Source organism: Vollenhovia emeryi, unplaced genomic scaffold (assembly GCF_000949405.1).
Source record: "Vollenhovia emeryi isolate VEMERY1.0 unplaced genomic scaffold, V.emery_V1.0 DF939150.1, whole genome shotgun sequence".
NCBI lineage: Eukaryota > Metazoa > Arthropoda > Insecta > Hymenoptera > Formicidae > Vollenhovia > Vollenhovia emeryi.
In genome coordinates, this window is record NW_011967216.1 from 348,112 (window position 1) to 361,699 (window position 13,588).

The 13,588-nt window shown below is 42.9% G+C and overlaps 2 protein-coding genes across 7 annotated transcripts in view; one reads left to right on the forward strand and one right to left on the reverse strand.

Annotated features, from left to right (window-relative positions):
- Positions 1-5,939, forward strand: part of LOC105565618 (cAMP-regulated phosphoprotein 21) — a 53,381-nt gene extending 47,442 nt beyond the window's left edge. For all 6 annotated transcript variants that reach the window (XM_012018950.1, XM_012018949.1, XM_012018952.1 and 3 more), the window contains one exon: positions 467-5,939. Coding sequence is in view for 5 of the 6 variants with exons in the window: in XM_012018949.1 (XP_011874339.1) it covers positions 467-519 (53 nt within the window). In the remaining variant the exon portion in view is untranslated. The remainder of the gene's footprint in view (positions 1-466) is intronic.
- A 2,408-nt stretch (positions 5,940-8,347) lies between these two features.
- Positions 8,348-13,588, reverse strand: part of LOC105565620 — a 73,964-nt gene continuing 68,723 nt past the window's right edge. Inside the window, exons 5-9 of the mRNA XM_012018955.1 lie at positions 11,910-12,077; positions 11,452-11,657; positions 11,176-11,338; positions 10,679-10,861; positions 8,348-10,322 (exon numbers count right to left, since the gene is read on the reverse strand). Of these exons, the coding sequence (XP_011874345.1) occupies positions 10,119-10,322; positions 10,679-10,861; positions 11,176-11,338; positions 11,452-11,657; positions 11,910-12,077 (924 nt within the window). The 3' untranslated portion in view covers positions 8,348-10,118. The remainder of the gene's footprint in view (positions 10,323-10,678; positions 10,862-11,175; positions 11,339-11,451; positions 11,658-11,909; positions 12,078-13,588) is intronic.

Consider the following 13,588-nt stretch of genomic DNA (forward strand, 5'->3'; position numbering starts at 1 on the left):
TTCTTCGATGCCATTCGCTCAAAAATTGTGGAGAAACAGTTCTGAAATGTTTTCTTGTAGATATTTCGTCACGATGACACTAAATGTGTTCTTTGCACACGTTTTTCTAATTTTTTTTGACACTACACGTACCGTACATTTTTCATGCTTATCGCACTCGAATCGACAAGATAATGGCATTTAATCGACTTTGTCAAGTTGACGTTAGAGAACATATATATTGTTCTCACTCTTTCTCACGTCGACTGTGACCACGTGTGGCTGCAATTGTATGAATTATTCTTTCTTAGGAAACATATTGTACTTTCGTATATAAAGCTTCTTATGATCAGTTACAGTTGACGTATCTATACATTCTTTGCTTTAATGACATCCATTTATTTGCATCTGAATAACTCACTTGTATTAAATGTCGAGGGAGAGCAATGACTTCTATTCCGTCCTGAGAGATAACGTTTCTTTTCAGGAACGGTGAAGGTGACCATTAACCGTCGGAATCAGGTACAAACAGGATTTTAAGCAAATGGATCGGCAGGATAACATCGCTGATAGTGCGAGTCACAATCTCGATTATGAACAGCAATCGAGATTGGCAGCTTATTTTACTGTTCAGAGAGAGAGGCTCGTATTCTTAACACGTCATGTTAATTATTACCCTGAATACCTATTTAAAGAGAAGCAAGAGAGACGTTATTAGAAGAATACACGCGTGCACGTACATCTCGAGTGAAGAGAAGACTAAATATACTGTTACGCGAATTGTCTTTTTTTTAGGGGACGGGGGACGACGCAAAAGATGAAATTTAACCCTTACTCGAAAGACTTTCAATCGCACTGAATTCACAGTACAACTGAATTACCATGACAATGCAAAAGCGCGAGACGAGGGGGAAAAAAAGGACAAAACCGTGATCACAAATATGTGACGTAAGAAACGAACGAATCAGTGGTGTACCGAATAGAGTTACTGGACAAAATTTTAATTACTATTACAATATTATTGTACGTGTGTGTGTATGTATGTATATACATACGTATATATACATATATATATGTATATATATAAAATACTTGAAGATATTTTAACTGCGGTTTTACAGATACTATGAATGTGAGATTTACTTTTAAGGAGCTTATTATTAAGGTCAAAGAAACACGAATTTCCCGAGGTGGTCGCCACGGTGATTTTCGACCGCCGCGAGAACGCGTATAATAATTAAACTAATTATACAGGGGAAAAACGAAAAAAAAAGAGTACAGTTTACTGAGTACGTTTACAAGACGCGCGAATCTTTCGGCTTAGCGTTAGTGGCGATCCAAAAAGAATGTTTCCATTGTCTATCTTATCCGCTAATTTTGATACACTCGCTGCCATCGCATCGGTCAACGAATGTTGCGTTAACGTCGCTGCCCATTCTGAGTCCATTTTTTGAACGAGTTGTCTGCTACCTCAGTGTAATATCTATGAAAATTCTAAAAGTTGGCCGCGCGTTGACGATGCCAGCCCTTACGCTTTCCTCTAACACGTATTTATTGTACGTGAACAATGAGAACCTCTTACACTCTTCGCAAAACGTTTACATATAATTTCTACAAGCGTATACTCTCTTTCTCTCTTTCTTGTATCTTGGAAGTTTCTATTGTGTTTTATGAAATACTATATATCGACTTTGCAAGAGAAAATTATAATCTGGAAAGATAAAAAAATTAACATTTTACACTTTCACGACATTCTGCGATATTCAACTAGATATATCTCTAATCAATCATAATCCTCGATTATACCCGGTGAATGTCATAAGTAAATATGTAAACGTATTCAGTACATAATCTTTATGTCTAGTTTCAAACAGTAGTTAAGTAGCGTGAAGCCATCACAGCCTGAAAATTCACCGTTTGCGCTTTGTACTTGCGGAGAAAGAGATGTCCGAAATTACCTTATTCTTATTTTTTGCGATAATTTTCTGCGTTTAACACGGATCACTGTCGGCGATTTCGTTCGTTTGTAATCACTTTTAAGTCTCGAAAGTGCGGAATAAGTTAAATTTGTCTTTTGTATTACTATGATTCGTCTTCCAGTATGCGAGCACGCTTTATGAATTTCGTGGAAAAATTTCTTATATTGGCATGCGCGTGCGCGGGTGTGTCCACATGTGTGTGTGCGTGTGCGTGTGTGCGTGTGCGTGTGCGCGCGTGCTTATGTATGTAGATGTACATAAAATACACCTGTCGCATATATATTTTATATGTGTATATAATCATATAAATATATACATATTTATTTATATTATACTAGAAATCATATATTTATTAAATATTATACTAGAAAATACCAACGCGCTTTGCGCGCGCCATTTATTCCTAGCATTATATATCTTTATCGGCAACAACTTGCTAAGTTCTCTTAAAAACAACCTGTCTGATATCTCTTAGACAGCTGCCAACTTCAATCGCGCCTTGCTTTTATTATATATTATATATTAAATACATCATAAGTAAATATTATATATAATTATATACACATTGATTCTATATATATTATATTATGCATAACACAAGCATCGTGATATATAGTATTATGTTATTTATATCACAAGCCTCAGGTGCATTTATGTACACATACGTACACATATATATACAGATATATATCACACGACAGATGTTATTTTTCTCGCACACACTCGTTCCAACGAAATAGAGACATACGCGATATATATATGTATATGTACATGCGATACATATGTACTACACCGGTAGGGGTGATGGTGACACGCGGTCGCGGTAATTAATAACGTCTCCGTCTGTGAAAACTAGGCGGATCGGCGCGGGCAGGTCTCGCGCGACTAGACTATTAATCGCGCGATATATCGTTTTACTTTTAAAAAACGCGAATTGACCCGTGCTCTCGCAAAACCAAAAAAAAAAAAAAAAGATTAGCAAGTAGAGTAGTTGCCAGAAAAGAAAAGATTAGTAATCGACCGTTACCTCGTAGCGTAGATCGCGATCGCAAGGGTTGCCCGCGTCGCTTCGCGACACACAAAAAAACCAAGTGGAATCCATCCAGAAGCTTCGCTTACGATGATTGTACTTCAGAAACGTAGGTGAAGGTGCGCCTATCTTTTTACGACGGTTCAAATAAGAGAGGAGTAGCATCCGGTGAAACACGCGAACCCTACGTCCGTTTAACCGTTAACGCGAAACGCGACCACAACGTTTTCCTCATGAGGAAGCGCGACAAAAGTTCTAATCCCGTTGTAAGCCAAGAGGAAAGAGAGAAAAAGACCAGAGACTCGAGCGGGTGTAGAAAAGCGGAAAAGATGTAGATACCAAGATACACTTCGATTCGTAAAGACATGGGCGCACAACCATAGTATTTAACTGTACCTAATGTCGTCGTAGTGAGTTAAAGAAAAAAAAAGAAGCATAATTGTACCTATTAAGCAGAAAAGGCAGTTCACGCATCTCTTTAAGATAAAAACGACGGTAGGAGTGAAGGAGAGACAACGGTGGAGGAACTCATCGGCCGTCGAACGCGAGATCGCCATCGAGGATCGTCCGACACCTCGCGGCGCACCGTATATATATTTCGGAAGGCGTTCAAAATCATGTGATCTATTAAGTGTCTCTGCGCGCGAAGGACCGAAAAGGAGCATGGGCGAGAGAAGAAAACGAAAGGAGAAATCGTATCAGGGTGATGTCGTGCGGGACGTTTACATTCGTCGAGGCTGCCGCTTCTCTCCTTTCCGATAGAGCTCGGCGAACCAAAAGTCACGTAAAACTCGAGCGAATAATGCCGTGTTTACTCGTCTTCTCGTTTCGTTTATTAACGCTTTACAGCGCGAATGTATTTCGACACATCTGTGCGCGCTCGATCGTCCGCACAAAATTCCTTAAATCCCCATGGAATTTAGAGAATTTCTTACGTTAGATCGTTGTATTTACATTTAAATGTATTTCACGCTGGATGTGAAAGAGAGACTTTACAAATTTGTCCGTTCGCACTGACGACGTGTGTTGTTCTCAGTGAACATCCACCTCGGATTCCCATCTGAAAAGAGGGATCGATCGCGCGTACAGCAGGTGTGACGAACTTCTCATCACCATCGCTCACGAGTGACTTTTGTAATTTTCCCTTCGTGCATTCTAGAGATTCAACGAAGAGACGGGAAGGAACACGACACAGGCAGTTCCAAAGGGACTCGGTCACCTCCCAATCGCACCGATTACGAACAATTCTTAAAGAGAACGGGTGATATAAGCTTGCGAGACCTCACACATTCGTTTCCTACTATTTTTGTAATGCGACGTATGATTGACAACGGCGAGCAATAAATCGGTGGAAGACAGGATAGGAAGAGAGTAGAAGGAGCATCGCGATCTATAAAAAAAAAAGAATTGGATAAAGTACGAAGTGGGTTTACACGCGAGTTTGCAACATCGATTGTCGCGCAAGAGAATGTCATCTCTATCTCTCTCTCTTTCTCTCCCTGACCGTTGGATAGAGTCCTTCCGTTGATTTGAGCGTCCCTTTAATGATAACTGAATCGTTGTTCTGCGCATAACGGTCGCGAAAAAATTGTTCGTTTCCTCATTTGTTGTATAATACCGTTGAGACGCGACGGAGCGCGTTGCTTGCGGAGAAGCAGCGAGAGACACCGGCGCGCAGCTCCGCGTTCTCGCTACTTCTCGATAAGAACGCGGGACACGTGTGTCAGAACGACGTGAGGAGTTATCTTAACGTGTTACAGGAAGTGACGTATTTTGCCGCTAAGCCGTTATCTTTTTACCACGGTTGCTTAAGTTTAGACCGCAGAGCGAGCGAGAACCACGGTGAACACGACACTTGACAAGGCCGGTCGTGTCGTCAGGTCGATTAGCGTCCCCGCGAACGGATCGGCGAGCGAATCCCTCATGTTCAATTACAACTGGAATGCAGATAAGACTGGCCGGTAGAGCAAACCAGTATTTTAAAATGCTTCTCACTCGAATGGTTCTACCGTTGGGATTGAAAAATTGCGGGACAGCGATAAGACCCAGCAAATAGTTACATAATATATGTATTATAATTTCCCATTCAATAATGTAACTGCTACGTACAACATATATTATGTCACATTAACATCGTTGAATGGGAAATAATAAACACTGATGTTACGTGACTGTTGGTGCCTACTGGGAAAAGGATTTTCACAATTGCAAAATTGTAAATGTTAACGTTTATTTAATCGGTTTCCCGTGTCGGGCAACCTGGCAGCTTCAGCCGCGGTACAGATGCGGGGGACGGAGAATTGAGCCGGTCGCGCCCGGCCCTAAACGACCTGGCCGATGAGAGAGACCGGTCCTGAAAGTTGCTCGGATAACACGGACAAGTTGCGAGTGCGTACCGATATATACATATATATTTTTTGCGCATCGTGGCGGTATCGGTATCGTAAGGATAAATCACAGTGGCTGTGCCTCCGCGCTTATAGGCAACGTACCTCACCGTGATCGCGTTCTCTCCCGTTTTGCCGCAATCCTGCTGACGACGAAGAGCCGATGACTCGCGCCACTCGCCACTTCTCCGGATGTCGGTCGTCGGGCATGCATAACACATGCGTACAAGTATTCAGGAAGAGATATAAATATATAATTTATATTTATTACAAAGTAGGATCTCCTGTGAAAGAAAAATGATATTTCGGATATGTCCATCGATTTTTTTCGGCTGCATGGGGAGAGCTACACCGCGTTGAGCTACGTGTAATCTTAATTAAGAGGATGGATAAGGAGAAGTCGAGACAGGAAGGGTAGTGTTGGCGGAGGAGCGAAAGGACCTGAATTATCTGTGTATAAATATAATCTAAGGTAACGAGAGGGCAACGAGAGAGAGAGAGAGACGGGCAAGGCGAAGCAATTGACAATTCTGTGGCGTTAATAAAAGAGCTATATTATACTCATCCGAAATGCACAACATCATAGAGAGCCGGAAAGAAATTTGATATAGAAGTCATGTCAGTCTAATTATATTTCTTGTTATATTATATACATATATATATTATATATATATTATATCATATTTTCCAAAAACGAATTATATATATATATAATTCAATAAAAAAAGAAGACACTCTCGTTTGATAATTTGCCAGCTCGCGTCGATTATTTTGCGACGTTCGTTCCTGGTGTCACCTCATTCACCCAATCGTAATCTAAGCGGCAGGAGGACTCGAAGGATCGCATGGGACGAAGGGACATTGAAAAAATATCTTTATAATTACCAGTTTTATTAGGTTTTTTCGTTATTTACACAGATTCGTTGTAGATTCTTTTGACAAGGGTCCAGAGGAACATTGCGGGAGCATTCGGGACCCGCGTTACCCGCGTAACGCGAGAAAAAGAGATTCTATACAGGCATTTTCGTCCCCAATGATCGCTATGAACCAGTGCCATGGCACGGCGAGGGATCACGCGCGATCCCGTTCGCCGAGCGATTCCAACTCTCGACAGAAATTCCGCGGGACCCACGGGACGCTTCGCAGTTGTTGCACTTTTCGAGAGGGATAAATACTATGGAGAACTGGAGCCGTTTTGCCGTGTTGTACCTCGGGGTACGAATGGAAATAACAGTATCTCGCTCCTAATCGCGTGAACGTAAATTCGTGCGCGTCATCCGAAGGCCCGCATCTACGTGTGCGAGAGATTTTCCGGAGAATCGAGGAAACGCTGAGAAACGCATCTACTACGTGTCGTTCGTCAGAATCCATGATATTGTTACGCCCGCGCTGACACACGAGTGTCTCCCGGGCGCAACGATATATTCTGCTCTGTAGCGATTTTTTAAAACACCTTTTAACGACGCTTTGCATATAGTAAATAGGTGTTCGTGCCTCGCGCGTACATAAAACGGACGGCGATGAGCTCATTCGATAATTTCGAACATTGTTCAAAATCGAAAGATTCCTGAATATCTTGAATGCATCGAAAATTACTTTGTTTCCTTTACAGTATCTTGTTATTTCGATCCACTTTCGTAGACACAATCTCATTTTTCAGGATTCTAATAAGTAGGAGAATTAGAATTTTGTAAATTTAAAGAACAAGTTGTAAGTTTCAGATGTTCAAGTGCTTTTAAGGACAGATTTTATTCAAGATTGAAAAATTTCCAATTCTGAATAATGTTCGGAGCAATTTGAATTGTAATACGATTGAAAGCATTCAAAAGGAGAATTTGAGCGCCTATCACCGTGAACAGCCTTTAGACCGGCAATGGCCTCGTTCGCTTTTGGTAAAGCGCGTGTAAGCGTCGGCGTTGCGGTTTATTCGACACGTCAGGGTCCATCCGGAACAGCTGTCGCAATACATCATCGTTTCCAGAGAACTACTATACCACAACACTCCGTTCCTGCACGGTAGCGTATTATCGCTTGACGAGGAGTTAACGAGTTACGGGTGTCGGTTTCTCTCTAAAATGTAAAATTTTACATGTCATGTACCCACCACCACGTTGGACCCAGTTACGCGACTGCGTTGGCAGTAGAGCTTCCTTGTCTTCGTTTCAATTAATATCTAAACGCCCCGGGCTGCCCGCGACGTCGGTATCCCCGGTGTTAAATTATTATCAGTTTCCTGTGCGGGGTGCGCGCATTTCCCTACGTTTCAATTAAATCCCGATAAATCGAAATCGGGTTTGGAGTAGTTTGAAGGGCGCACCTGTTGTTAGAAAACACTCGGCGTTACTTGCTTCGCGACTGCTCTCGAACAAATCCGAGAGATACCGACGTTGGAGCAGCGCCTCGTCTCAATTAGACTAATTAACATCAATGTTTAAGCGTTATAAATGAATCTGAGTATACTGAGCGCTCGCACACGTCGCATTCATTCGAGTATCGCATCGTTGTAGACGTCGGAATAATTTATGGGGGATAAGTGCGTGATCTCGGATCCTTGATCGACTTGTTTTCGATATTAACTACATACGATACTAAATACACTGATAAAAAAATATCTTAATCCAAAAAATATTGCTCTACTCAAGAAAATGATTCATTAGGTGACTCCTAATAGCTTATTAACTTAAATTAAAAAATTAAGAAACAAATTAAAACATGCATTGCTTTAAGTATTTATTAAATATCAAATATCATTAAAAAGGTTTTAAACCTTATTTTAATTATATAAAATGTTTTCTAAATTGATTTCTTATTTAACAAAAACAATTATTTCGTTTAATAAATAGCATTCTATATCTCATGAAATATTTATTTGAATGTAGAAAATGTAATGATTTAAATTAATTTACTTAATATAACACATAGATTTACTTGAAATTTGATATTGTTATTTAAATATTTAAGGATAAATATTTACTTGAGTAAAAAAATAATTTTGAGTAAATCTATTTACTTAGTTTAAAATAATTTTTTTGTCAGTGTACGAAATTACAGATTGCCCTTGCGTCTTTACGACGGGCGATGGTTCGTTCACACGCAGCTTTATCGGAGGCTTATAATAACCGACACATGCACACATATCGGATCTGATTGTGTCCTTTTATAATTAGATTTTCTTCAAGCTTCACCGCAGATGCATTTCCGATTACGCTTTCAGAATTGAGCCGTTGCCGCCGGTACATTCGCAGCGATACCATTACATTGTACATAATGCAATCAGCAAGTCTGTCTTTCTCATTACTATTGATTTGTCTACTCAAGAACAATTTAAACAAAATGAGTTATGACAATTTGCTGCTATTTTCGGAAATGCTGGATTGTTCTCTACGCGTATCACAACGTGTGTGATTAATTTCAAGTGTTTGCACGCACGAATGTAGATTCGTCTTTCATCCGAGGGAGGGTTTCAAGTTGGAAACCGCGTCGGAGGAGAGCGCAGAAATATCGACGTCGGAAACGATCGCACGCAGGGATCACCGGAGTATTTGATTGAGTTATTTGAGAAGAGTTTCACGCGTAGCGTTGACTTGGACTTAAAGCTAGCTAGAATGAGTTCGCGCGCGACAATCGTGTTAAATCGTTGAGGGACAATCGCGACTTGATGTCTTCGCGTACGCGCGACTGTGTTTAGTGCGATAGATATGTGTTAGGTAGGACAGTGTATACCGGACTAGTGTACAGCATAGTATATTAGAAGTACATGTATATATATATGTATATATTAGAATGATGCAACCTCTCGACGGAATGAGCCATGTCGATTCATTAGATGTAGATCGGAGCAAACGGTAAGGGTGTTTCGCTAAAAACAATATGTACATAGCTCGGACGGAATAATTACTACCTCAAACATGGTTGGAGTAGCAAATTGGAATTATTTTCGAGGCGAAAAATTCGCGATCGTGTTCGAGACCGGTCTCGATAATGCGAGGGAAGAGCACCGGATGTATATAAAGCACATCTTTCTTCTTTTGTAAGACTGTAACTGTACAATTTGTTTCCACAATATTGCCTGTAACGCGCTACAATTTTTATTGCACGAGGAATTTTGTTTCCTTTTCTTCGTATTATTTTCATTCTAATAATGTCGTAGCATGTCGACAGACGTGGAGACTCCTGGAAGAGGCCCCAAGTCCAGAAGTGGACGGAGATAGGCCGAGGAAGAAGGAAGAAGTGTCGTAGCAAGTATACTTGTTGATATCGCGTCATTGAAACTATACGTGAATTCTTCGTTACATATTCTGCTTTATGAGCTATGAAGATCCGTCGTAAAATATTTCCGTTCGAAAGGACGAGGGAAGATGTGAGGGAGGAAGAGAAGAGAAGATTGGTATCCAGGATCGAACTATATCGTCAGTTCCCTAAATACCTCGAAGTATCGCCGAGGCCGTCGTGCGAAACGTCGAAAGGGGGTACAACAGTTGAGCAAGAGATCCGCGTTTCGTTCGTTTCGCTCTGTCGAACCTCGGGCGCGCAGTGGCTTCGATCGTCGCCTCGGAATCGACCTCGCGTCGAAAGCAACTAAAAATCTAATTAATCGTTTCGTCGATCGAGCCTGCCCGAGAAGACCCGCCGCGAGATCAACGCGTCGCTACGGATCCCGCGAGGGAAGAAGCCGCGGGGACGCGGCTGTCTTCGGAGCCGGGGTGTCTCGGGTATCTCAATCCCGCGCCGAACGAGGCGAACTTAGCTACTGTGGCTGTAAGCGGTGTTCGTGTATGGTCCGCTGTAGATGGACGATCCCGTCGTGGATACGCTCTTGTGCCGTCTCTTGGCGAGCAGCACCAGGATGGCGGCTATCACCGCCAGCATGAGGATGAGACCGGCAACAGCAATCCCGATAGCGAAACTCCTCTGCGATATGCAGATGGTGTTCGGGTCGTCAATAGCCTAGAAAGAAAAATTCGGAAAATAATGAGACGAAGCGAGTCTGGCCCCCCCATATTTAGAAATTCTATTGTACGAGTCCCTAAATAGCCATATCTGGATCTCGCATAGTGTCTAGAATAAATTTGTCAGAACGTCAGCGAATATATAACAGAAAAAATGGACAAGACTAACAGCATATGATAGATTTCTCTGCTGGTACTTAACGTGCCGTAATTCTGTTCGAATTCGCTGATAAAGGGCTAGCGTACCGTTCAAACGTCGTTTATCGAGTTAATATTCGAAGATACGTCAGAGTAAATCATTTCGTGACACCAAGTCATTAATGTCGCAGCGGAAATCAATTAAGCTCGAATTACCCTTTCTCGGAGGACGTCGTCGGAGAAGTCCGACTTGGAGCCAATGTCCGAGGCCTCGTTAACGTAAAGGCCACTGTAGACCTCTATTGTGGCCGGGGTGCCGTCCAGGCCTTCGACACCCTTCACCTCGTCGTCACCCGCGGCGTCCCTGCGTCGTCTGGCTATCGAATTGCACAACGGCGGCTGCAAGCGGAAAATAAGCGATGACTGTTACGCGGCGAGTTCCTCTTCGAGGAACGGGTTGGCGTGCGGGGACTCGGGTATTCCTTGCCAGGGTCAGATGTTACATAACACCTCGCGTGCGTTTGTATAACATACTACGTGAGCAAGTTCAATCGGATAATCGTGCCAGCGAGGTAAATACCCCGATAATTTCGAACGTATGGGTAACCATTATAAAATCGTTAAAGGATTATTATAAACGTAGTACTTAGGAGTCCTCGCGGAATCATTATTCAAGCTAGCTAGCGCTTGTGTATCATAATGACGGCGGGTACCGTATTACTGCATCCTCCGCCATGCTTGACGCACAGTCTAACGTTGCACTGATAATACACGCTCGCCGTATACGGGAACTTGTGCGCCTGGAAGTTCACCCTGGCCTCCGTTTTGTCCTCGTTGTAAGTGAACTGTCCCATTATCTCGCCGTCGATCGGGCAACTGCGAACAGACGAGGCCGAGTGATTCCATCGTGAAAGGGGTTTATCGCCGTCTCCGTTGACTAAAATTCTCCCCCTTGTCCACGAATTTTTCGGTACCACAAGCTGACTTACCCGTCGTCGTTTATGAGCCGCTGCTCGCCCCACCCGAGGCCATCGCGCACCAGGCAATCGGAGATCTTCAAGCCGAACATCTCTTGTTTGTCGATGCTAATGACCAGGGTCAAAGGATCGCCGATCTTCACATTCTCCGCCACATGATGCTGCGTTGGATCGCCGCTGAAGATCTTCATCGTGCATCCCGGCATTGGCGCGGTCGCCTGCGGGCAGTTTGCAATTTAAATATCTCACGATTACCTCTTTACTTCAAACCTCTTCGATATTCGTTTATCCAAAAGTCAATTATACGAATTTATGTACAGATGAAAGAGCACGTATCTTCGCAAAGAAGCTGCGAACGTAATCGGCGTAATTTCACGTGTTAATGGCGCATTAATGTCTCAATCAGCCAACGAAGTCTGACGCTAATTTTTCAGAAAGATCTCTCGTAACTCAGCCGAATGCTTTATTACCTGCAACGGCAGAGACTGCATCATGGACACCTGGGTCTGATCGTTCGTTACGACTTTGTCGCGCGTCTGGTATCTGCATCTCACGTGAAAACCCCTGCCCTGGTTCGTGACCAGCTTCAGGTGTGGCTGGACCACGATGGTGTTGAAGTACTCGATACCACCGTCCCCCTGGAACAAAGGCGACGGAAAGCGAATAAGCGTCGGCTCTAAATTCTCCGTTACGATCGCTACAACCCGAAGATAAATGTGAACGAAATAGAAACGCTATATTATCTTAATGTTTTTATTCTCGCGTTTATTTACCTATTTATTTATACGTTCATTTTTATATACAGCTTCTAGTACAAAATGCTATCTAATTGTAAGACCTCTACTTTTCTGTCGTGGCCGTATCGAGAGTTAGGGTCAGAGCTTTGGCGTATGTCGTACTCACCTCCAATTACATATGACGTTACATTTACGCCAAAGCTTGCGCGCTACCTACGTTTACGTTTGCGTCTTTGTCGTAAGCCGCCACGTTGCTTTGTGCTCTGACCCTTATGAAGAAATGAGAAGTCACGCGAGAGAATTCTTTTCTAATGTAATTTCATACGTGCACACCAGCGGACGATATTACGAAATGCAGAAGTTCGCGCGATGCCAAAGACAAAATTAAAAAGCAAAAAGAAGATAATAAAAATAACAATTAATAATAATAAGACGCAAACTGCAGATGAATCTTAGCTAAGTGGCGAACTGTCCATATAAAAAGATTCATTCGCACAATTGGAAATACTGATTTATATCTTCCGTAAGAGGTACAGTGTAGTCTGAGAGATCGAAGTTGCTTCAAAGTTTCGGAACGTGCGGTGTGCGCCCGTTCGGTAGCCTATAAGGAAACGCGAGATCCATTAAGGACCTCCCTATTATTTAGCGTTACACGTAATATACGTTATTGTAGAGCCCATCGATTTATCTTTTATCCAAGAACAAACGAATCCGCAGAGTCACGGTGAGCGCTGGAAAAAAAAACAACGACTCCCCGAATCGAGGCGAGAGAACCACCGGTCATTGTTCGGCCGCTGCGTATCCGTGCCACGAGTGTCGCAATTCGCGCGGACCCACGTTTTACTATCGTTTCAAGGAGCATATAGTAATCGCGAGTGCACGCGGCCACGTTTCTCTGACCACTTTCAGTGCTGCTGCAGCAGCAGCAGCAACCGTCGTCGCCTGTCCTTGCACCCCGCCAGCAAAAACCGGACCGCCGCGAACGAGCGCTGGCTCCTTCTCCTCCCGTCGATTCCGTCTCGCTGGTCCGAGATACCCGAGAAAGGGGAATATTTACACGTAATTTACATTCCCCCTCTCGCCGTTTCCTCTCCCGTGGATTGTACCTATACATCGCTGTTATAAACGTTCTTTCTTTCCGGATCTTTCTTACGAGAACCCCTCTCTTCGAAGAATTGTGTATCCTTTTCGGCCTCTATTCTTCATTCCATCCTGCATCGATCTGTTTGTTACAGCGTTAAAAAGTGCGCTGCTTGTCCTTTACGAAAAGTAGGAACGCGTTATTTCTGGATTTCGCGCTGGCTGAAAATTCTTTTCAATCGATTGCGAATATCTTATTTCGTATCTTTCTCGACGAATTCCATTTCCACCCGTTCCCATCGTTAAACGATCCGCAAGTATCTCGTTTGGAT